Source organism: Giraffa tippelskirchi, chromosome 13 (assembly GCF_054371585.1).
Source record: "Giraffa tippelskirchi isolate mGirTip1 chromosome 13, T2T-mGirTip1v1.2.pri, whole genome shotgun sequence".
Classification (NCBI taxonomy): domain Eukaryota; kingdom Metazoa; phylum Chordata; class Mammalia; order Artiodactyla; family Giraffidae; genus Giraffa; species Giraffa tippelskirchi.
In genome coordinates, this window is record NC_137287.1 from 60,633,821 (window position 1) to 60,658,559 (window position 24,739).

A 24,739-nucleotide genomic window follows, 5' to 3' on the forward strand; every position below is an offset into this window, starting at 1 on the left:
CACCTGTTGCAATATGGCGTTTTTCTTGACATTAGAAACACGTGCAAGTTAAAGATAAACCGTGTTGCTCATTGTCCTCGTTAAGAAGTAGGAGGAACTAAAATTTGGGCTACCAGATTGCTAAGATTATATGCTTTCCCTTACACTATGCTGTCCATGAAGGGACAATAGAGACTAGACAAGGCAGACAGGGATTTGGGGCGGGGGCGGGGGGCGTTGTCCAGTGGTTAAAACTCCGCATTCCAAGGCAGGGGGCGATGTTCTATCTCTGGTTGGGGAATTGAGATCCCTCAAGCTGCTCAGGAAGGCCATAGTAGAGAGTGAAGAGTTCACAAGCTATTAACTACATACAAATTTCTGAAAACTTCCCAGCAGTTCCAGTAAGATGGAAGGAAGCAAAATAAAGTTTGGGTCATACGGGCTCTGGAGGCATCTCGGCTCCAGTCCTGGGGATCGAACCCGTCCTGCGCTCCTGGGGCGGTCGCTCGGGCTGTGTCCTGACTCCAACCCCCGGGCCTCCTGGGGGTCGAGATCAAGGAGACAGCCCTTGCTGGACAGAGCTCGGAGAGGTGCTCAGAGCGGGAAGAACCGGCAGCCCTGGCCCCACAGAGGGTCGCACCTCCAGGGTTCCGCAGGAGGACGCCCACGCCGGCGGTGGCCATGGCAACGAGGCGGACGTCATCTGCGCAGGCGGCCTAAAGCCAGGCTGTCGTCAGGGAGTGGGGCCTGGCGGGGCGACAACGCGGGTCACGTGGGCAGGGGCGGAGCCTGCGCGGGGCCGGCCGGAGCGTGTCGCGAGCGGGCGCCGAGGGTCGAGCCGCGGGACCCGAGGGAAGGCCGCGCCGAGGCCGCTGGGCCCCGCCGGTCCGCCCCAGCCGCCGCCATGGGCAGTGAGTAGTGGTGGTAGGCCCTTGCCGAGGGCGCGGGCCCCGACGGGCCGCAAGCGGGGGGGCGCCGGGCGCCGGGCCGGGGTCGCCTAGCCCGTGGGCCGAGGAGGCGCGGGCCGCTGCGGAGGGCACGGGCCGGGGGCCTCAGCCGAGGCTCCTCCAGCCGTGCGAGGCCTAGCCCGGGCTGGCTGCGGGGCTAGGTCCGGGAGGCCTGGGTCTGCGCATCTCAGTGGGTGGCATGGAGCGGAGGACGGCGCGGGGAGGCCATTGGTTTTGGGGGCGGGGAGTTAAAGAACCAGGAGACACCTGGACCACTTTTAATTTTTCAAGAGCTTAGGAAACTCATCTTTTTATTCCCAAATCACCCTTGGAATATTAGTTGTGATGATGAAGCTCCCTGCCTTGTTTCATTTTTTAAAAAGTGATGCACGGCGTGTATTTTAGGGGAGGAAAGGAGGCGATTGGTGGCCTAGCGTTTTCGTTAAAATTTTCATTCCAGTCATTCTGTAGCGTTTACTGAAAACTCAACGTATGTCAGGTCGTATACTCCTTAGGGACAAGGCCTTAAATAATGGGAGTCTTTCGAGAGCCCTCTCCCAAACCCTCAACACCACGTATCTTCACAAATATACTTACATACCTGTTGGGGTGATTGTTAGATGAACGGATTACCGCAAACCCAAGCCGTGCACCCATTGGCCTGCTAACTAGTGGACATTTGCGGAAAGCTTAGAAAGGAATAGCAGACCCTTGGTCTTGAATTTGCAATATAAAGCGTTAAATTCTACAACACAGGAAGAGTGAGGTGGCAGACAAAAAAGCATTGCTTGAACATGAATATTCCAACACATATGACCATAAGCCAAGAAATCTGGGAGGGTAGCTTAGGTTGAAGTGGGAAGGAAAAGGGGTAAGGGGATTCTAGCAAGTTTCCTGATGTGATTGACATTTGTTTTGTAGTAGAGATGAACACTTTCATAATTCACATTTGCTTTCCAAGTCGTCTTAAATGGTACTTGGGTAACAAATACCTGCTTATGAGAATTTATGAATTCTTCTGTCAAACATCAGTGGCCGTTATCACTTTGAGAGATTTTATAAAAAGATAATATAGTCAAATCAACCATACTTCAGTAACATAAATTCGGCAACAACAAAAAAGATGTTGTAGTCAACTTTTGGCTAACTGGCTGAAGTGTAATTGCTCACGTCAGTTTTAAAACAATTTCCTGATGTTAGTACATAGAATCCTGTGTGTGTAAGGGAAGAATGATCTTAACTAATAACCTAGTTGTGGATTTTTGTGTTTCTGCACATTACAGACACTGGCAGAGACTGAATGATTATCATCTTCATCCTCCAGTTCTTTGGCAGGACTTGATTTAAGCCATGCCAGAAAAGAGTGCCTATCCTGAAGTTTGGTCTATCTTACTTTTATACATTATGAGTTGTCCAGGAAAACAGTATTTTCTAATGAAATGTAGTCATCATTCTCTGGGCTGAGGATTGAACATACACAAGTACTTTGAGATTTTCTTATATGGGAGAGTGTCCAAACAATGAATAGTGACTTAATGAAATGAAGTAGAGATTGTATACAGTACTTTTAAAAACCTATCTAGGCAATTCCCTGGTGGTCTGGTTAAGACTTGGCACTTTCACTGCTGGGGTGTGATATTTCTCACTTATGCATTTCAGCATTTTTCAGTCCCAAATTGTCAGGCCTGCAGTTTCAACTCATTTCTTGTACATGCCTCCTTTTATGTCCTGTTTCCTTCCATAATGCATGTTCTTGTTGGTCGACTGCTTTTGCTCCTTTTGGTGTAGAGATGCTGACTGAGTTACTCCTTTTCTATATATGTAAAGGGGTGGGATTCAAGCATGAAGAAGCAAATTACTTTGAAATGGAGAGCATTATGATTAATTCATTTTGGGGGTGGGAATGGGATGGATTGCTATTAAAAGAACGTTTGTATTTGATTCTGCAAAAATAAAAATCTTTTTTAAAACTTTGTAATAGGGGCATTTATTCTTTTTTTTAACAGTCAAATTTTTAGAAGTTATCAAACCTTTCTGTGCAGTTCTACCAGAAATTCAGAAACCTGAAAGGAAAGTAAGTATAATATTTTTGTAATATAGAGGGTAGCTAAGTGACTTACTCTGTAAACTAGCTACATTGGTTTATTTTCCTCAACCTTTTTCTGGTTGTAACTGGAAAAATATCTGTTCCTTCTCTTCGCAAGAGGCATAAAAGTGAATGAAACTAGTGTAGACGTTTTAAATCTAGATAGTTTATCTCATGGTTTCAAAAACAACTGTTCTCTAAGTTGTAGCGTTTCCAAACCTTATGTTTCTTTGGCCTGTGTGTTAGATAAGCTACAGTATTCTCCTGCCTATTATGATCCACCATACTAGAAATGACCCAGTCTTCTGGGTCAGTTTTCATGGGTACAACTATTTCACATAAATGGATTGCAACTGGGCAGGTGTATACCTCTCATTTCTTGATTCATTCAGTGCAGAGAAAAAAAATCACAGAAATGCATTCAAAAGATAGGGACTGCATCAAATTGTTCTTCCATCATGGACTTTTGGAAGTAAGGCATTTCAATTCTAGAAATATTGTTAATCCCAAACGTTCGCAGACGTTCCTCTTTTACTGTACTTCCAATTTCTCATGGAACTAACCAGAATAGGGACTAGAAAGAGATAAGTAAGATTTTTGTTAAACTTACTGTTTTATAATAGTCAAAAATATATTTCTTTTTTAAAATTTCTTTGAGGTTATAAAAATAGTTGTTCCTGTTACATGTAAGGTATACTAAGAAACTATAGCTTTTCACAGTCTATGAAATACTCACTGAATAATATTACAGGCAGGAAGACAAATAGTGTATAATATCACTTATCACAATAAGTGATGGCTTTGTACAGTATGGTGTTAACGGAAATGTGTGAATATTGGATGTGTGTCTTTATCCTTTTCAGTTTCAGCTAACATGGTGCAGTGTATTAAGGCCTCCCTGTATTTAAACTATAGTACTTAATTCTCAGATAAGTAAAGAAAGATGCTTGAGAAGTTTAGCTGTTTGATTTAGCTTCTACTCACTAGGGTGAGAGTATTTTAAGAGGAAATAATAAGAGCATGTCATGATGGAGAATGCTGGTTAAGCTTTAATATACATTTTTGCTTTTTTTACATTTGCTGTTTCTTTGTTTTGATTGGTTGTTTTTTATTTTGTTGTACAGATCCAGTTTAGAGAGAAGGTACTATGGACTGCTATAACTCTCTTCATTTTCTTAGTATGTTGTCAGGTATGTAACCAAACACTGGACAAATGTCTGTACTGTTATTCTCAGGTCTTAGTTGGTTATAACTTGAGAAGGTAATTTTAGTTCAAATAGTAAATATACTGAATTATTTTGAGAATTATCTTTTTAGAAAATTACTTTTTATTGAAGTATAGTTGATTTACAGTGTTAGTTTCTGATGTACAGCAGATACTGAATATAGGATATTGAGTGGGATATAATTCCCTGTGCTATACAGTATTTGTTTATCCACCCTATGTATACTAGTTTGCATCTGCTAATCCCAAGCTTACATTTCATCCTTCTCCCCCAGCCCTTGATAACCACAAGTCTGTTCTCTATGTCTATGAGTCTGTTTCTGTTTTATAAATACGTTCATTTGTGTTGTATTTTAGATTCCTCATATAAGTGATATCATATGGTATTTATCTTCCTTTTTCTGACTGACTTCACTTAAGTATGATAATCTCTAGGTCTATCCATTTTGCTGCATTCTTTTTAACAGCTGAGTAGTATTCCATTGTGTGTGTGTGTGTGTGTGTGTTTACAACCCATATCTTCTTTTATTCATTCCTCTGTTGATGGGCATTTAGATTGCTTCTGTGTCTTAACTATTGTACGTAGGAGCATCATCATTATACATACAGCCCACATCTTCTTGTATTCATTCCTCTGTTAATGGACATTTAGATTGCTTCTTTGTCTTAACTGTTGTACATAGGAGAATCATCATTTCAATCTGAGTTAATACTGAAATGATTCTTCTACTGTGTATTTCTTTTGGTTTCCTAGTGGATTTGAACATATTTTCTCTTTTTCCGTTAGTTTTCAGTTAATGATCTTTACCCATTTTCTTCTTAAGATTTTAAAAATTGGTTTATGACAAGTTTTTATATATAAAAGTGTTAAATCTTTGACAAGTATCGTGCAAATATTTTTCCTTTTTGTTTGCTTTTAATCATGTTGTAAATAGCATGTTTTAATTATAAATCCTCCAAAGCCAAATCATTGTATTACTTTGCTTCTACTGACCAACCCTTAAAGATTTTGGTTGCTTTCATGTCTTGACTATTGTAAACCATGCCACTATGAACATTGGGGTGAGTGTATCTTTTTGAATTAGAATTTTTACCTTTTCTGGATCTATACCCAGGAGTAGGATTGCTGGATTATATGTTAGCTCTATTTTCAGTTTTTTGAGGAACCTCCTGTTTTCATTTTACATCAAAGTATAGGAAGATTCCCTTTTCTCCACAGTAAGATTTTAACTTTTATTTCCCTTGCAAATGATATTGAGCAGCTTTCTCATATACTCATTGAGTATTTGTTCATCTTTTGTAAAGTGTTTTCTCCCCAGATCTTTTTCCTATTAAAAAATTGCATTATTGTCCCATTAGTGAGTTATATGCCTTTTAAAATATTTTCTGGATACAAATCCTTCATCAGATATATGTATTGTGAAGATTTTCTCCTGTATTCTTCTAAATAGTTTTATCTTATATGTTTTGGTCTGTGGTCTGTTCCAAGTTAATTTTTGTGTATGGCATGAGGTAAGGTTAGGGCTTATTTCTTTCTATATGGACAGACCAGTTGAAAAGGCTATCCTTTCTCCACTGAATTAACCTTGGCGTTGTTGAAAATCAGTTAGCCATTTAAGCATGGATCAGTTTTTGTACTCTCAGTTCTGTTCCATTGATCATATTCCATCATTATGGTAAACCGTAACTGTTTTGATTACTGTAGCTTTAGACTGAATCCTATAATTAGGTTGTAAAAGTCATCCAACTTTGCTATTTCTTCTCAGAATGATTTTGTTAGTTCACAGTCACTCATTTGAATTTTAGAATCAGCTTGTCAGTTTCTTTGAGAAAGCCTACTGGGATTATGATTTTTATTGCTTTGAACTTATTGAATCTTCTAACCTAAGGGTCTGAAAACATTTTTTCTGTAAAAGGCCAGATAGTAAATATTTTCAGCTTTACCCAAGAAAACCCAAGAAGAAGAAACATAACTTGAGTTATATTTCTTGAAGTGTGACATTTCTCACAACTTTTCGTGCCCTTAATTAATTTATGTATTTTATGTTATTTATTATTGTTTTGGATGGATTATTGTTCTGTAATGGATTTACAGAGTTGCCAAGCTGTACCTTTTTGTCTCTCTCATGCTTAGGGATTTCTGTCCAGGACTGGTGATTTCTAGATTCTCTTTCCACTGACTCTCCAACAGGTTTATTTTCCGTTCCCAGATACAGTTTAAGGGTTTGGGGTCTGTCGTTCTCTATAGTGTTTTTTAGCTTGAGAGAATGGAGGGAGGGGAGATCAGCTGAGAGAATTGCCATAAATGCCACCTGGGCTCTGCTCTCTCGTTAGACTTTTGTTAGTGTCTTCTTGTGAGGGTCCTCTACCCAGCAAATGCCATTAGCACCCCCTTCAAGTTGGGACAACCAAAACTGTCTTCCTAGACAATTCCCAGATATCCTCCGGGGGACTAAGTTGCCCCAGGTTGAGAACCACTCTTTTCTACTTATTATCACAACATAAACACATCCTGATACTAATATAACCTTCATAGTATAATTAAAAAAATTTTTTTTCATAGCATAATTTTTAATGGCAGCATTCTACTGTGTATATATTGTTTTCAGTCTTACATTTGGAGCATGGCCTTGGCTGTCATTTGTACCCATAGTTTTGCAAAATTATTCTGTGACTTGGTAGATATATCCTATACTTTAATGATAAAGAACATTTTCTTTAATTGCAAAAACATGAAATTTATCATCTTAACCATTTTAAGTGTGCAGTTCAGTAATGTTGCATATATTCAGACTGTGTGCAGCACATCTCCATTCTGATAGGAGTATTTACTGGTAAAAAGTACTGACTTCTGTTGTTTATATTTTCCCTAAAAAACTATACATTTAGGGTATTCTTTTTTTGTTACAGAACTTGAGGAGTAGTGTTGCTTTTTTTTCAAGTATGGCAAATATTAAGTGAACGCATTATTAAGTTCAAACTTAATTTGTATAATACATTTTCATGAACTATTTTGTGTAATCCTATAGATACCACTGTTTGGAATCATGTCATCAGATTCTGCAGATCCTTTCTACTGGATGAGAGTTATTCTTGCATCCAACAGAGGTATGTGCTGCTTTTTCTTTTGCCTCCATACTAGTGCATCGTCTCATATTTTTATTGAATATTTGTATTTCTTCTATGAGTGGACTTGTTATAAATCATAGGAAATGACTGAGTGGTTTAAACATAAAACTGGAATTTATTGGAAGGATACTAGTTATTTTTGGAATCCAAAGAGGAGGTAGAATAGCTTAGCCTTGGGGAGAGAGAACCAGACAGTCTTCAGACCTCAGCAGCAGGGGCTAGCTGGGAACCTTGTCTTTGTGATTTAGCTTCAACAGCTCCTGGGTTCTTCGGTTCTCAGTTCATAATTCCAGATTACCACAGTTTACACCTGACCCAGCCAGCCTTGGTTAGAGTTTCAGGGTTACTTAGTACAGATTTGGATGCTGGGATTTCCTCCTATGTTGGTATTTTCCTGAGAAAAAAACATTACTGGGAGTGGCTGTGCCATTTATCTCTTTTTTATTTTTCTATTTTTTTTGGGAGGGTGGGAAGGGATGGCTATATTCTCTGTGTTGTACAATACATCCTTGAGCCTGTCTTACACCCTGTAGTTTTTAACCTCCCACTCTTCAACCCCTATATTGTGCTCCCTCCCCCCGCCCACCCTCTAGTTTGTTCTCCATATCTGTGAGACTGCTTCAGTTCAGTTCAGTTCAGTTGCTCAGTCGTGCCCAACTCTTTGCAACTCCATGGACTGCAGCATGCCAGGCCTCCCTGTCCATCGCCAACTCCCGGAGTTTACTCAAACTCATGTCCATTGAGTTGGTGATGCCATCCAGCCATCTCATCCTCTGTTGTCCCCTTCTCCTCCCGCCTTCAATCTTTCCCAGCATCAGGGTCTTTTCAAATGAGTTAGTTCTTTGCATCAGGTGGCCAAAGTATTGGAGTTTCAGTTTCAGCATCCATCCTTCCAATGAATATTCAGGACTGATTTCCTTTAGGGTGGACTGGTTGGATCAACTTGCAGTCCAAGGGACTCTGAAGAGTCTTCTACAACACTACAGTTCAAAAGCGTCAATTCTTCTGTGCTCAGCTTTCTTTATAGTCCAACTCTCACATCCATACATGACTACTGGAAAAACCATAGCTTTGACTAGGTGGACCTTTGTTGGCAAAGTAATGTCTCTGCTTTTTAATATGCTGTCTAGGTTGGTCATAACTTTTCTTCCAAGGAGCAAGTGTCTCTTAATTTCATGACTGCAGTCACCATCTGCAGTGATTTTGCAGTGAGACTGCTTATTTTGTTATTATATTCACTAGTTTGTTGTATTTTTAAATTGCACATGTAAGTGATACCATATGGTATTTGTTTCTCTGGCTGACTTATCTCACTGTTGTTGTTTGTTCATTTTAAAATCCATTTGTGAGAATTCTTTGCCTCATAAAGATTTGAGCTCTTTGTTACTTGTGTTTGAATAGTTTTCTTTTAACTATTATCCTGTCTTTTGCCACATAGAGGTTTCACAGTTGTATCTAATCATATCGTCCATCTTTTTCCGTGTGGTTTTTAGGTATTTTCTCATGCTTTGAAAGGCTTCTTCTTTTCCAAGATTATAAACATACTCACTTCAAGTACTTTTGCTTTTTATCTTTTATGGTTAAGTTTTCTGGCTTTTATTTTGTTGGAAGTCATGAGATAGGGAATCTAGGCTTAATTTTCTATAAATGTCTAGTCATTTGCCAAGGTCCATTTATCCTCTTTTCCCTACTGAGTTGAAGTGCCATATTTCCTAAATGAAATGTTCATTAAGCTTGATTGGACTAATTTTTGGATTAGATCTATTTGCAGTTTAAATTTTGGTGATTTGATGTAAAAAGACATCTACCCACCCACCTGCCTACTAGCTTTAACAATGAGATGTTTTTATCTCTTTACCATTAAAGAAGTATTTGAAAAACACAGGAAGTCCATTTAAGATGAAATCTTTCTCATATTAAAGGCACCTTTTCAGCATTTATAAAAGTCAGGAATTAAGGTTGTGATGTGACAGAATGACCAATGGAAACGTGGTCTTGGCTATGTGCAATTACTAGTTTTGCATATTATCTTACACGCTTGGTATATTTGGTTTTCTTTCTTCTTTTTTTTTTTCTTTACTAAAAGTGTAATGCTTATTTTCTATAAAGAAAAATTTTAGAAAATAGAGGCAAAAAAAAAAAGAATAAAAATTACCCATACACCCACTGAGTAAAAATAACAATAAAAACATCTTTTAAAAAAATTTATTTTATTCAAAAATAGTTGATTTACAATGTATTAATTTCTGCCCTACAACAAAGTGATTCACTTATACATTTACATACTTTTTTAATATATTTCTTTCCATAATGGTTTATAATAGGATACTGAGTATAGTTCCTTGTGCTGTACAGGAGGACTGTAGCACAGGAGGACCTTGGTGTTTTATCTTTTCTATATAGTAGTTTTTATCTGCTAATCCAACCTCCCAATTGATCCCTCCCACCCCTCTCCCCGTTGGTAATCACAGGTCTGTTCTCTATGTCTGTGACTCTGTTTTGTAGATAAGTTCATTAACAGTACAAACGTCTTGATAGCCAAACTAAAATAACAGGAGATGATTTTCCACTTAAATAGCCAATCCAACCTTACATACTATTTTTGAGTACTTTTTCCTATCCAGTATGTCATTTAACATTTTTATGCCATTAAGTATTCTCCAACATTGATTTTGATGACTTTTTATATAGTTTTAGATTTTGAATTGAGAGAGACACAACTATTCTTAAGTATCATTTCTTACTAACTTGATACTTAATTTTTGGACTTAGTATATAATTTTAAGATTCTGCATTAAAATGTTTAGTGTAAATTTTAAGAACAGTGATTTGGACAGAAATCTTGGACTATTTCTTTCAAACGGTTTCTTTAACAGTTTAAGTTTAGAATTTGCAGAAATTTACATTTTTGTGATATTTATAGTAATTTTGAGTCAATATGTTGTTGTGAGATTGTGTTAATAAATGAGTTTTTCTTAGCAATTAATGTTTAAGGAATGAAAATTTTCTTGTTAACTTTTAAATGTGTATTTCAATAGACATAATTTTAAGAACTGGGCCACTTCTAAACTAATCTCTGTTGGGTATGTGCTATGCATGCTAAGTTGCTTGGTTGTGTCTGTTGGGTATAGTAAAGATTATTTACTTCTTTCCCCTTCCTTTACAGGAACTTTAATGGAATTGGGTATCTCCCCAATTGTAACATCTGGTTTGATCATGCAATTGTTAGCTGGAGCCAAAATCATTGAAGTTGGAGATACACCGAAAGACAGAGCCTTGTTCAATGGAGCCCAGAAATGTGAGCATCAATACAACCAAAGAGTCTTTCCCAAATTTGAGAATTTTGTGGTAAAGGTGTTTTTCTAGTCTTTCTTTATCTTTGATTGTAAGTATGTCCTCCTTTCCCCCCATTTTTGTCAGTATTTGGTATGATCATTACCATTGGGCAAGCCATTGTGTATGTCATGACGGGCATGTATGGGGATCCTGCTGAAATGGGTGCTGGAATCTGTCTCCTTATCATCATTCAGGTAAGAAATCCAATTTTTCATAGATAAAAACAGTTTTCTTTTGTAACAGTTCTTTAGATGATTAGTCATTTTCTTACTTTTGAATTATTTTACTTAATTATATTTTGATTATTGAAGTGACATATAAGTTGTGTTGATGTAAAAAATTAAAGGTTATTGTAATAAAGTGTAGATGTGTAATAAAAGAATTATGGATCTATCAGCTGTATTTCACTGATTCTAAGATGCACATTTTGATGTCTCTGAAATCAGGACGTTTTCTTAGACCTGATGGTCTCTTACCGTGCTGTCAGACAGGCAGTCATTGTGATGGTGGTCACTGCCTGTGTGTGTATGTCAGCTTGGTCACAGCTGTTTGTATTGTCCTTACATCACTGGGTTACGTGCATTGTTGATACAACATGCTGTTGAGTTTAATTGCTTTTTAAAATGTCTCACAACCATCTGCTGTGATTTGTTATTAAACAGTTACTGTATATAAACAGGCACAGAAAGAACAAGCTAGATGATAAACATCTAAGTCTAAACTTTTTTATAAGCAGACAATAAATATTCTTTATAACAGGTTATTGTGATAGTTTAACTGTAGTATCTTTACCTTTCTCAGTGGCACACATAATAATGTTACAAATAATAGTATCTTGTAGTCAGTGAAATACCATGTAAGCACACGGGTATATATCCTGTGGGTTTTTTAAATGGATATGTTGGAATAGAATTTTTAAAGGCCAGCATTATTTTTCCTCCACTAAGAATCTTAAAATGTGTAAAGTTTGAAAGATATTTGAGGACTCCATTTCTCTAATGCAGTCCTTAAAAACCCTTTGGAGAAGTTACCCAGGAATGCACTGTACTTAAGTTATCTAATAGTATTTACTGTATTTTGAAAACAAGCTTGTGTAAGTTAAACACTGAACATCTAGCTAGGGTCCTAGTTATCTCAGGAATGCTTCTTGTTCACTCTAGGAAATTAGGATTAATTTAGGAAAAAATTTTTTAATGGTCAAAAAGATAAAGATCAGAAAAGTAGTTTAAAATAAAACTAAAACACTGTTTTACTAGTGTGTATATACATATATGTATATATGTATTGAGAAATGTCACCATTTCCAATTGGCATGGTTAACCATCTTTTTTAATAGGAAATCTTACATGGGAAGCAAATCATAGTAAGAAGATTGTGTAGTGAGTATGACTTAGACCAAGGAGAAAGGGATTGTTGAGGTATTTATATGTTATTCATTAACACATATCACAGAGCTTTTCTAAATGAAGTGGAAATATTTTGTCTTTTTCAGGGGAGGCATTTTTAATGGACTGTAAGGTAGTTTTCTGAGCCCCTAGTGAGTTCCCTTTTGGAACAAGGTACATTTCTTTAAAGGATAGCTTTGTCGTTATTTCTTCATTTATAAAACACCTTGAGTGGCAAACTTAGAACCCCTGGGAATTAGAGGAAGAAGTGTTACAATAGATGGGAGAGAAGATCCCCTGGAAACTAGTTTTAGTATCTTTTAGTACTTCAGTGTAAGGATGCTGATACACCAGTTCTTGCCTTATTTTGTTTCTTGATAGCATTTGCTTTATGACCATAGTTAGAATAACCCTGCTTTTTAAAAGACACTCAGAATTGGCATCTATCTAGCTCTTAGAACATTATACATCAGTAAAACTTTTCTAGTGTTTTAGTAAGGGCATATTTATATTCTTAAGGAACTTCAGCTGACCACTTCTAGGTTAAAGTATTGACTTCTTGAATAGTCAATTATGAATTTGAATTGGTAGAGAAAATGGAGTTAAGCTATTTTAATTTTTCAGTACCAGAAATCAAGGAGTAGTTAAATTTCTGGGACAAAGCAAGTAAAGTGGGTATATACTAAGTTGTTTACATAAATTCAGGTGCACAAATATTTGTCTTGTGGTTAATTCTTCTAGTGTTAATGTATAGAGAAATTTTTCATGTTTGATGATACATATGGGTAGTGACCCATTGCCTCTTTTTAAGGCATTGCTAACATTGAAAATGTGTGGATTCACTGAAGAGATATGATTGGATCAGTGTGTTTTCACCTAGAGATTTTGAAAACTGTTTGCATGCTGTTATGTAAGGTATTTCTCACCTTAATTATTATTGTTTCGTTCACATGGTCAGTGTTTTTCCACTATTGAGTTTTGGGATCTAAATAAGGGGTCTTGATTACAGTTTTCAAAAAGAATAGACAGTATCAGTGTGCATGGAACATAGTAGAGGTAAGTATTATTTTGTCCCAACTGAGTTGTGTGTGTGTGTGCGCGTGCACACGCACGCATGAGCAAGGCTGAGATGTTAGTGTTTGTGTTATTTTTGTACACACTTTAGAGGTTCATATGTACTGAACACTCTAGAAAAGCATGCAGTTAGTATTCAGGTTTTTATCACTGTTCTAATCAATGAGATGCTTTCAATTCCTGATTTCTCATTCCCTTCTCATAGGCATGCATGCTTTTTTTTTTTTTTTTTACCATCATTTATCATACTCTTTCAGTTATAGAAACCATTTCTTATTTCCCTATAATTCCTTTGTCCATTTAGAGAAGCATGAGTTTGATTTTTACTGGATATACACAGATCACTCTCCTGTCTAATGGGCATGGGTGTGAACAGAGTTTTGAAGAATAACTGCTGTTTCAGAGCTGCCTGTGTGACCTTTAGGCAGGTCATTTAATCAGAAACCCACGATAGCACTTTCTGGTTGGCCAGTGGTTTGTGGACCACTATCATGCTTCATGTGGGGTGGGCTTCTGTATTTCTGATGAGGAATATGTACCTGTTACATAATCATGGTCAAAATAAAATCTCAGTAGTTAAGTGCTAGCTTGTCTTTAATGTGGTCAGATTGATAAACTTGGTTTTCAAACAGTAAAGAATTCGTGAGCTCTCTTAGAAGTTTTGAGAATTTTACCTTTTTTACAGTCCATTGAAATTCAAACTAAAAGACTATAAGTAGACAAATTAGGCTCTGTACAGCCATTGAAATGACAACTCAGAAAAAGAGAAAACAGAGAAAATGTAAGGTAAGCACATGTCCAGCGGTATAATGGGAGGGAGTCGTTTGACCACAGAGGTCACTTGCAAAGCTATGGATTATTTCTGATTGGTACACACTTTTACTGAAATGTCTTCTCCAAGAGGAAAATTAAGAATTTTCAATTTCACATAAATTAAAGTTCGTATGCTTTCATTTTTAAAAAAAATTATAAGCTTAAGAACCTGGTGAACCCTTAATTGTCTCAGATTTACATTTTGTCATTGTATGTATGCATTTTTACATTGTTATAATCTGTGGACATATTCATGGTCTACTTTTCAACTCCTGTGTATATATTATATATAATACACATATAAAATATATAACACTTAAAAAATGTATCAGCATAGTTCACATGCTCTTCCTTTAATGGCCTATAGGATTTCATCTTGTTATAGTAATGTATTTCATTTGGTTTTTCTCTTCCTTGAAGCTATTTGGAATGCTCTCAGTTTCTTGCTGTCGTAAATACTACAACTGTGAACATTTTTGTTTTAGGGTACTTCTCAATAGGCCTATTTAAACATTGTAGAGAAATATAAATATACTTTAGAAGTCAAAATGTCAGCTTTATAATGTGACAACATTTCCAATCCTCTGATTTGCAGAACTGGCTTCCAGTGAGGGTTGAAAGATGCAGAGAGTCATAATAGTGATACTGCGATAGCTAGGTTTTAATGTTGAAAATGCCTGTACTTTGAAAGTAGTCCGTGGTGTTCACTGCCCCTTTCTGAGTTTATTCTTGCTTCTGCTTACTTGCATTTCTTTCCCCACAGTTGTTTGTTGCTGGTTTGATTGTGCTGCTGTTAGATGAGCTGCTACAGAAGGGTTACGGCTTGGGGTCTGGGATTTCCCTCTTTATTGCCACCAACATCTGTGAAACCATTGTCTGGAAGGCCTTTAGTCCCACTACCATTAACACTGGCCGAGGTACAACGCACAGGGACACAAGTGCATGGGTTTGGCTGGATGTGTGCTGAGAGGAGCACGAGGTGGGGGAGCAAGTGGACCTCAGACGCCCTGCTTTGCTGTCCTGGGCAACAGTGGATGGCAGTTGTTCCAAAGCGAATAAGCAGAGATTGGTGGAGTATGAAGTATTACTCCAGAAAGAATATCGAAATTTTAGCCTCTGCTCATTCAAAAATTCAGTGATTGCAAACACTTAAAAAATCTAATTGTGTAACCCATTGCTCCAGAAGTCATTGATTTTGACTGATTTCAGCACTTGCAGCAGATAAAAAGGTAGTGGATTAAGATTTTTCAGATGGATAAAGAAACGTTATTTATTGTGTTATCAGAGAGCACGAATACTTTTGCTGCTGTTCTCCTTGGCTTTGTAGTAGCACCTGCATTTTGAAATACTTAATTGACTTTCACCTTACTCACCTCCACTTCTCTCAAATGCCATCCAAGATTTGTAATGGTTGACATCTGACCTGACCCCAGCCTTAAGACAGTCAATAGCAGTGATGGCTTATTAATGTACTTGGTAAAGTGAGTTTGAAGGCCAACCTGGTAGGGGAATGTTGATCTTTCATTCTGACATCTGTATGCTGCTTCGCTGCTTCTTTTCCCCATCCCCCTCCCCCAAAGTAAAGGTGAGGCCAACCATTATGAACTAAATATTTGCTTTGGTTTATTCTTCTTTGACTGTTTTCATCAAGAATAGTCTCTTGAGAAAACTTCAAATTTACGCTAACAAAAGGTACATTTGCCTCAGTGATGTCAGTATTTTTTAGAAGCTCCACACATGGCTGTATCATAAAGTAAACTTAGTTGAATTATTTTGACTGCTGTTTTCTGCCCTGCACTGGAGCTTCAGGGTGGCTTGTTTTGACTTTGGAACAGCTTTGGGTGGTAGGCTGCAGCTGATTCCTGTCTTGCTTCATCAGGTACGGAGTTTGAGGGTGCAGTCATAGCTCTCTTTCATTTACTGGCCACCAGGACAGACAAAGTCCGAGCTCTGAGGGAGGCGTTCTATCGACAGAATTTGCCCAATCTCATGAACCTCATTGCCACAGTTTTCGTGTTTGCTGTTGTTATATATTTTCAGGTAAGTATACCATCTTTGTTGAAGTAAGTGGGGTGTGGATTTTTATTCCACTGTCAAAAGAGGAGCATGCCATTTCAGAATCTAGTTAGGCAAATAGTTCCATTGTTTAATAGACGCCGAGCTGCGAAGTATCCATGGTTATGAAGTAGAGAAGGATTTCTATTTCTGTGTGTCTGTGGAAGGGAGAGTTTGCTAGCATTGTCTTTGCAGATTTCCTTCTGTGACTGTCCAGATCCGTGCTGTGTGCAGTCCCTCTGACTCACTCCTGAGCTTCCTTTTTCAGGGATTCCGTGTGGACCTGCCCATCAAGTCAGCGCGGTACCGCGGGCAGTACAGCAGCTACCCCATCAAGCTCTTCTACACGTCCAACATCCCCATCATCCTGCAGTCCGCCCTGGTGTCCAACCTGTACGTGATTTCCCAGATGCTGTCGGTTCGATTCAGTGGCAACTTTCTAGTAAATTTACTAGGACAGTGGGCTGTGAGTATTTCATTATTTATTCTAAGTACTCAGATTTATTGTAATTTGCCTTTTGTGCTTATATTTTTACCTGAAAGAGGTGAGCCATAATTGAAGCACTTGTTGTAACATTTTCAGATTCCCTTATCTATAGCACAGTCTGTCATTTATTTGGAAGTTGTAAACCTGTAAGCATTGTGAAACTAAGACTGGCCAAGTACTTTGTATTATGTTACATCTAAGAAGCATTTTCACATCTCATTTAAGTGACCTTTTAGGTTAAGATTACAGTTGCTCTTATGAAAATGACTCCTTGTTTTGTACTCTTTCTCCACTCTTGTCTTGAATAATGCTTTTTTCAAAGAAACAATTTGCTGATTATATGGAAGTCTGAAATCATCCTCTCCTGCCTCCCTGTGGTTTTTCATAGTCCAAATGGTAGTAAACTAGTTTGTGATTAGCTGGAGAAAGGTATGTAATTACTAGTGAAGAAAGAACAGAGTTGCTAGAAATGGAAACCAGTAAATTCTGCGTTCCTCTTCATCATAGCTCCTACTGAAGCACTCCAGCCACATTGTGATCAAGATGTGAGTTATTGTAGATTGAATTTTGACTAGGTAAAATTTGCAGCTGACCAAGGAGTATTTTTCCCCCTTTAAACTATAGAATTAGAGAAGAGTAAGATCCTTTATTGTTTTCAGAGTATGTTAATTCTAGAATTTGTATTCCCCCAAAGAGTTTTTTTTAGTCATTCCTGAAGTATGGTGTACATTTGTCTTAATGTGCTACTTCTGCATTATAAGTTGTAGTGACATAACTTTCTGCTTTTGCTGAAAGCTGTTTTTTAAAATATATTCAATAGGATGAGACTGTAACTTGAATGTCAATTGAAAGAAATAGGATTGCCTTTACCCATAATACAGTTGACCCTTAAACAGCATGGGTTTCAGCTTCGAGTATCCACTTAGCAGAGAAGGCAGTGGCAACCCACTCCAGTACTCTTGCCTGGAGACTCCCAGGGATGGAAGCTTGGTGGGCTTCCATCTATGGGGTCACACAGTCGGACACGACTGACATGACTTAGCAGCAGCATCCACTTAGACTCAGGTTTATTTCAGTAGTAAATGCTTTAGTCCTGCACCGTCTGCAGCAGGCTGAATCCTGCCATGTAGAGGAGTCGTGTACACGGAAGAGTAACCATAACTGACACGTGGATTTTGCCTGCGTGGAGGGTCAGTGCCACAACCCCTGCAGTTGTTCAAGGGTCAGCTAGACTCCTTTTCCACTCATTTAACAGAAATTGGATTACCTGTGGTGGGGGAAAGGGCTGGCCCTCCCTTCAAGAGTTGATGTGCATGCTAAGTCACTTCAGTCATGTCTGACTCTGCAACCCTATGGATTGTAGCCTGCCAGGCTCTTCTGTCCATGGGATTCTCCAGGCAAGAATCCTGGAGTGGGTTGCCAGGCCCTTCTCCAGGGGGTCTTCCCGACCAGGGATTGACTGCGTGTCCCATTATGTCTCCTGCGTTGCAGGTGGGTCCTTTACCACTAGTGCCACCCAGGATGAACCTTGGCAGTGATTACTGCTATGATAATCTCACAGTAATAAATCCATACAGCTGAGTAGTTGCATAGATGGTATTGTGATCTTAATGAGATTTTCTCTAAAGAGAATTATTGAGAAGTTTAATTTGTCTATAAACAGGGCATTTGATTTGGAATTAGTAATACTAGGGGCACAATAAAGGAATCATTTGGAAATTGTAATTTCTGGAACAAGACATTTTAATCATTGCATCCCAAAATTGCTTTCCCACCCTGTATGCCCAGAACTTTCATTTAATAAAAATAAATATGTTATTCCTATTTCTTTGACTATAATAATTCATAAATGTGTGGATAACAAAATTCCATTACAGATATTTATTGAAAGACTTCTTTATAATAAATATCATATAGGCAGCAATGTGGTAGTCTTGTGTTAATATTTCAGTTGATTCCATTCTTCGTAGTGAAGAAATGTGTGTTTACTCTTACATAATTCAGAAAATTTCATATTCTAAATGTTATCAGAGATTGATGTAAATGTAACTATATTCCTGTCTTCAGGACGAGAGGGAAGTCTTCTTATAGTTGTATTACAATGTTTTTTAAAAAACATTTTTTAAAAAAAACATTGTTAGTATATTCACAATGTTTTTTATGTAATAGATACTATCATTTTGTATTTAAAAGCAGAGACATTACTTTGCCAACAAAGATCCGTCTAGTCGGGGCTATGGTTTTTCCAGTAGTCATGTATGGATGTGAGAGTCGGACGGTGAAGAAAGCTGAGCACCGAAGAATTGATGCTCTTGAACTGTGGTGTTGGAGAAGACTCTTGAGAGTCCCTTGGACTGCAAGAAGATCCAACCAGTTCATCCTAAAGGAGATCAGTCCTGGGTGTCCATTGGAAGGACTGATGTTGAAGCTGAAACTCCAGTACTTTGGCCACCTCATGTGAAGAGTTGACTCATTGGAAAAGACCCTGATGCTGGGAAAGATTGAGGGCAGGAAGAGAAGGGGACGACAGAGGATGAGATGGCTGGATGGCATCATCGACTCGATGGACGTGGGTTTGGGTGGACTCCGGGAGTTGGTGATGGACCGGGAGGCCTGGCGTGCTGCGGTTCATGGGGTCGCAAACAGTCGGATACGACTGAGCGACTGAACTGAACTGAACTGAAGATATTTTAGATACGAAAGTAAACCCTTAAGTTACATAGAATCATTAGTTGTAGGTGCTTTGAGCTTAAGACTCAAGAGCTCAAAGACATTGTCATACTTTCTGAGGAGTTTGAAAAGTCACAGAAATGTGATCATTTATGCTTTTTATTCTTGTTCTGTAGGATGTCAGTGGGGGAGGACCTGCTCGTTCTTACCCAGTGGGGGGCCTTTGTTACTACCTTTCTCCTCCTGAGTCCATGGGCGCCATATTTGAGGATCCTGTCCATGTGGTGGTTTATATCATCTTCATGTTGGGATCATGTGCATTTTTTTCTAAGACATGGATAGAGGTGTCTGGTTCCTCAGCCAAAGATGTAAGTATTTGGTTTATTTGAAAATGAAAAAAATTCATAATTTTTAGGTGTCAAATGATAATTCATACACTTAACGTTTGTAATTTAAACTCTTAATTCATACATTCTTCATGAGGTAATATCACCTCCAAGGAGTTAAAAACTAGTTCCTGGAAAGTGAAAAATTCTTAGATTTTACAATGGTTTGTGACCTTCCAAAGCTCAACCCTGCCCAGCAGTCTTATTCCTTAGTCCCCTTTATGGAGGTGACAAAAAACAGATTGGGGAACCTCAGCTTAAGATACACATAACGTGCTTATGCAGCACCGTAGCCAGGGAATGATGTTATCCTTTACTTTTTAGTATATAGAAATCATGTCTCATAGAACCTGGTAGTAAAATAGTTTGATTTTAGAAATTGTTTTTCTCTTTGCAGGTAGCTAAACAGCTTAAAGAACAACAAATGGTAATGAGGGGCCACAGAGATACCTCCATGGTTCATGAGCTTAATAGGTAAGGAGCATTAGACTCAGTGTTTGACAGGAGAGGGGGTGGGGGAGAGAGGGATTTACATACAGTGCACATGTACTTGGTTTTTGATCTAGCTTTCATTTGTTGTCAGGTAATTTTTAAGTTCATATTTGAAGCATTTTTCTTCTGGTTACCACAAAAGAATCAAAATTTAACACAAAATTGAATTATTCTCCACATCAAAATTGATACCTAAATTATTGTTTTAATTGAAATTGTGTTCCCTTCACTACTCACCCCATTGTTAATGCTGTAGGTCAGAGGTTCCCATTGTTGATTGGCTGCACTAAAAATCACCTGGGAGCTCTTAAAAATTACTGCTATCCCACCTGTATGAGTTGTGATTTACTTGGTCTGAATTGGGTCCCAGGCATCAGTTTTTTATTTTTTGATAACTTTTTTGAGATATAATTCACATATCCTGTAATGTAGTCATTTGAAGTATATGGTTTAGTGGGTTGTTTTTTATTTTTAGTATACTTTTGAGTAATGATTACAATATAATTTTAGAAACATTCCATCACCCAGAAAGAAAGCTTGTACGCATTTAGTTATTCCCTATTTCTGCCCAGCCCTCCCAACTCCCAGCCTCAGGCTTTTTCTTTATCTCTATAGATTTGCCTGTTCTGGACATTTCATATAAATGAAGTTATATGTGATCCTTTGTGACTATCTTCTTTCACTTAGTGTAAGGTTTTCAGGGTTCATCCTTTGTTTGTGAATAATATTCCCTTGTATAGCTATAACTGTTTAGTTTATCCAGTTGATAGAAATTTTGATTGTTTCCACTTTTTGGCTGTCATGAATAATGCTGTTGTGAACATATTTGTACAGGTTTTGTATGGATGTATGTTTTCATTTTGCTGAGTGGAATTGTTGGGTCATGTAGCAACTGTGTGTTGAACATGTTGAAGTACTGCCAGACTTTTCAGAGTGGCTGCCCCATTCTCCATCCCATCCCCCACCACCAAGCTCGTCCTCACCAGCACTAATTCTTGTTTTGATGTTAGCCACCTAGTGGGTATGTGTTATCTCATTGGGGTGTTCCTTTTTCATTGTGGTTTTGATTTGCTTCTCCCTGGTGAGTAATGATGTTCAGCATCTTTTCATGTGTTAATTAGCCATTTGAGTATGTTCTTTGGAGAAATGTCTCTTCCATCTTTTTGCGTATTTAAAAATTTTAATCGGGTTATCTTTTTGTTTCTGGGTTTGTAAGATTAAAAAAATTTATTTTGGATGTGTCTTGTCAGGTGTATGATTTGCAAATATTTTGTCCCACTCTATGGGTTGTCTTTCCACTTTCTTGATGGCATCCTCTGATGCACAAGTTTTTAATTTTGATCAAGTTCAGTTTTTCTATTTCTGCTCTGTGCTGCTATTGGTGTTGTAGCTACAAAACCAAGGTCTTGGAAGTTTATCCTCTTATGTTGATATCTGTGACCACTCTGAGCTAATTTTTGTGTTTGGTGTGAGAAAGGGGTCCAGATTCCTTCTTTTCCATGTAGATAGCCACATGTTCCAGAAGGATTTGTTGAAAAGGCATTGGTATTTTAAACTTTTTATTTATTTAGAACATAGACTGGATTATAGAGAATGGTAAAGTGAACCTCTGGGTCCCGGCTGCAGCCAGCTTTAGTTGTTACTATTCTCCCATTGTTTCCTCTGCCATCTTCCCCATCCCCCCTCCTTTTTTTTTTTTTTTCCTGTCTGGAGTATTTTAAATACAATTTCATTATATTTTGTTTGCTTTTTAAATTCTTGGCTGCACCCCAAGGCTTGTGGGACCTTAGTACGTACCCCCACCAGGGATCGAACCCACGTCCCTGCATTGGAAGACAAAAGTCTTAATTGTTGGACCACTGGAGAAGTCCCACAATCCCATTATTTTTAACAGTTCTCCAGGCGATTTCAACATGTTGCCAAGGTTGAATTACTGTTAAAGAGGATCATCCAAATCTTATAAATTTTCTACTTAGGAAAACATTTTGAAATTCACTGTTTATCTAAAAGAGGGAGCTAAAAGGTTACCCACTTAAAAACAACACTAAATATTCCAATACTGAAGTGACAGTCGAGGATTCTCCTCTTCTGGCATGAAAATCATGTATTGCCTTTCTTGGCTGTTAACTGGATTCTTGAAATAAGGGAGGCAGATCATGCCCTTCATCAGTTTTCATCAGCATGTTAACTGGGTGGCCCCAGACGAGCTGTCAGTACTGCGGACAGTTCCCTTTAGTTGTATCACCCTTCCACTGCTCTGCCTGACTCAGGGTTTTTGTCTTCCAGGTACATCCCCACAGCAGCTGCGTTTGGGGGCTTATGCATCGGCGCCCTGTCGGTGTTGGCCGACTTCCTCGGGGCCATTGGCTCTGGCACTGGAATTCTGCTTGCAGTCACTATTATTTATCAGTATTTTGAAATATTTGTTAAGGAACAGGCTGAAGTTGGCGGGATGGGTGCTTTGTTTTTCTAAGTGTTCCAATATTTCTTTTTGTGTGTGTGAAAGGCAAAATATTCGGACGCATTGTTTTTGTCAGATAATGCTGGCTCCCCTTTCCTTCTCTCACACTTTGTTTTCAAGTGCTGACTGTCCCATTCCTAAAATGGGTGCGGAGCTAAGCCTGTGTGCAGCGTTAGTACCAGCTGCCTTAACACTGAAGTTTACATTATTCATTAAAACACGTACATGCAATGTTGCCTGTGATGGCTGGAAACCAGTGTACCCGCCTTGCCATGTTCAGTCGTGACGGTGAGATGGTGACGTGGATCAGTTTTGCACACGACATTCAAAACACTCAGTTTCCCCCCACTTGTTTAAAAATAAATGTAGTTCAAATTGCCACTTTGCAGTATTTTTGAGCTTATTTAACGAGTTCTGGAGCATTTATATCTTATCTATATTTTAGATATAATTAGTTTTTATACTTTTTTAACTCATAGTATCCACGTTCCCACTCTCCCCCGTTTTATTTGTTCCTCTGCAAAGCAGCCACTCTGTCCAGGTAGGCAGAATCAAGCTTTCAGTCAAATCTGTCACCAGAAACAACTGCTCAGTTCCTCTTCTTGTTTCCACTCCCCTTTCCTCCTAGGGATAGCACAGCCAGTGCTGTTTTGCAGTATTGGCTATGCCTTTGAATTCCAACAGGTCACTTGAGAATACTCTTCAAGATAATATGCCCCAATTTTTTTTTTCTTAAATTCCTAAAGCAAACATCAAATTCTCAAGCAATGTCTAGTTCAGTGGGGGGTGAACGAGTAATTCATGCTAGGAATTTGTGTATGTTGTTGTACTTTACAGCAGCAACGTGAGTGTAAACAGTAGACAATAAAATTTTATTTAATAAAACTTTCAGTTGTGTTGGAAAAATAGTCTGATATTAAAAGATTTCTAAGATTACTTGTATAGATCCATTGTATTCATACAAAATTCATCCTGAGATATCTATTGCAAGTGTATTAGTTTAATCCTAAAAATGTGGAGGGACAGTGACCAACAAAAAGTCACTTAGTTTTGTGACTGACATTTGGAAAGAACAGGGAAAAAATGTTCTCAGTGTCCCAGCCTCTATTTGAAGCAGCACAGTTTTTCTTATAAGTAATTCATTTTTATTTATTGTGCTTTATTGTCCAAAATGATCAAACTTAATTTTTCAAAGATGTCTTTCTCATTAGTATGGTTTCTGTCATGGTTGACTTTCTTAGTAAGTGCAGGAAGTTTATCTTCTTTAGCTGAGGATCACAAAGCCAACTAATTTTAGGAGCAAGGAGGCAGAGAAAATACAGGCGGATAGAGCAGTAGCCATGTCAATTGGAAAGCATCTCCTGGGGGCCTCGGACCACTGTTACCATGGAAATACGACCCAGTGTTGTTTATCCCCGGAGAAGGTGCAAATAACGCTTTTAATCTAAACTTTCAACTTGTAAATACTGATACCATAGGGCCAGCTAGTGAAAACAGACTGCCACTTCTCAAATTGACCAAATTTCCAAAGCATAGCCTTTGATACCGAGAACATAAACTCCATTAGGGGGATATTCTAGGATTTAGCTATCACTTCTAAACTGTGCCCTTAGGAAAAGGAAAAGGCGCCAAGGACAGGTGGGGTCACAAGTCTCTCCCCCCGTCAGCACTTGAGAGGAGCTTGTTACCAGTTGCCATGGGAGTGGTCTTGCACGAGTTGGCCTGTTTGGAGATGGCTCTGTGCTTGGGCCTGCATATCTTCTGTATCCCTCAGTGCCTCCTGATTTTGAAGGAGTAATGACAAGAGTCTTAAGTCCTCAAGGGAAAGGACTATAGTCTCTGGAGAATCATGATGCCCATGATTAAAAATAAGGACTTTTTTTTTAAAGGCACCGGGGGAAGGCTACCATTAGAGCAACTGTTTGGGGCTGAATCTTCACAGGATTCACACAGGAGACAATACATACAGTTCACTGGTTCCACAGTTCTTCCCATTATTGTTTAGGAAGTACAATATAATCATCTATTTTTGCTCATAAAAATACCTATAGGTAAGACAGTGACCCTGCAGACATTATATTCTGGCATTTTTGTCATTAGTCCCCTGATTTTATATGGTTCTGAGGGGCCTGGCTGACCCCTGGGTCCAGGGCTTGAAACAAGATTCAGGGGTAGCCAATGAGAACCACCCAGAGAATTGTGCACCTAACAGGC

General features: G+C 38.3%; 1 protein-coding gene across 4 annotated transcripts; it reads left to right on the forward strand.

Moving 5' to 3' along the window:
* The first annotated feature begins 2 nt into the window (after nucleotides 1-2).
* On the forward strand, nucleotides 3-23,410 carry SEC61A2 (SEC61 translocon subunit alpha 2). Of its 4 annotated transcripts, none has more exons than XM_081554096.1 (12): nucleotides 3-890; nucleotides 2,933-3,000; nucleotides 4,137-4,202; nucleotides 7,267-7,345; nucleotides 10,533-10,664; nucleotides 10,787-10,896; nucleotides 14,738-14,891; nucleotides 15,854-16,014; nucleotides 16,298-16,495; nucleotides 19,363-19,554; nucleotides 19,970-20,046; nucleotides 22,351-23,410. In XM_081554096.1, exons 1-12 carry the CDS (start codon nucleotides 386-388, stop codon nucleotides 22,535-22,537), a joined length of 1,929 nt encoding a protein of 642 aa, XP_081410222.1. In that variant the 5' UTR covers nucleotides 3-385; the 3' UTR covers nucleotides 22,538-23,410. The 4 variants fall into 4 exon arrangements, with proteins under 4 accessions (XP_081410222.1, XP_081410223.1, XP_081410224.1 ...); XM_081554099.1 differs by having other exon boundaries at nucleotides 775-903; XM_081554097.1 differs by lacking the exon at nucleotides 4,137-4,202.
* Nucleotides 23,411-24,739: the final 1,329 nt, after the last annotated feature.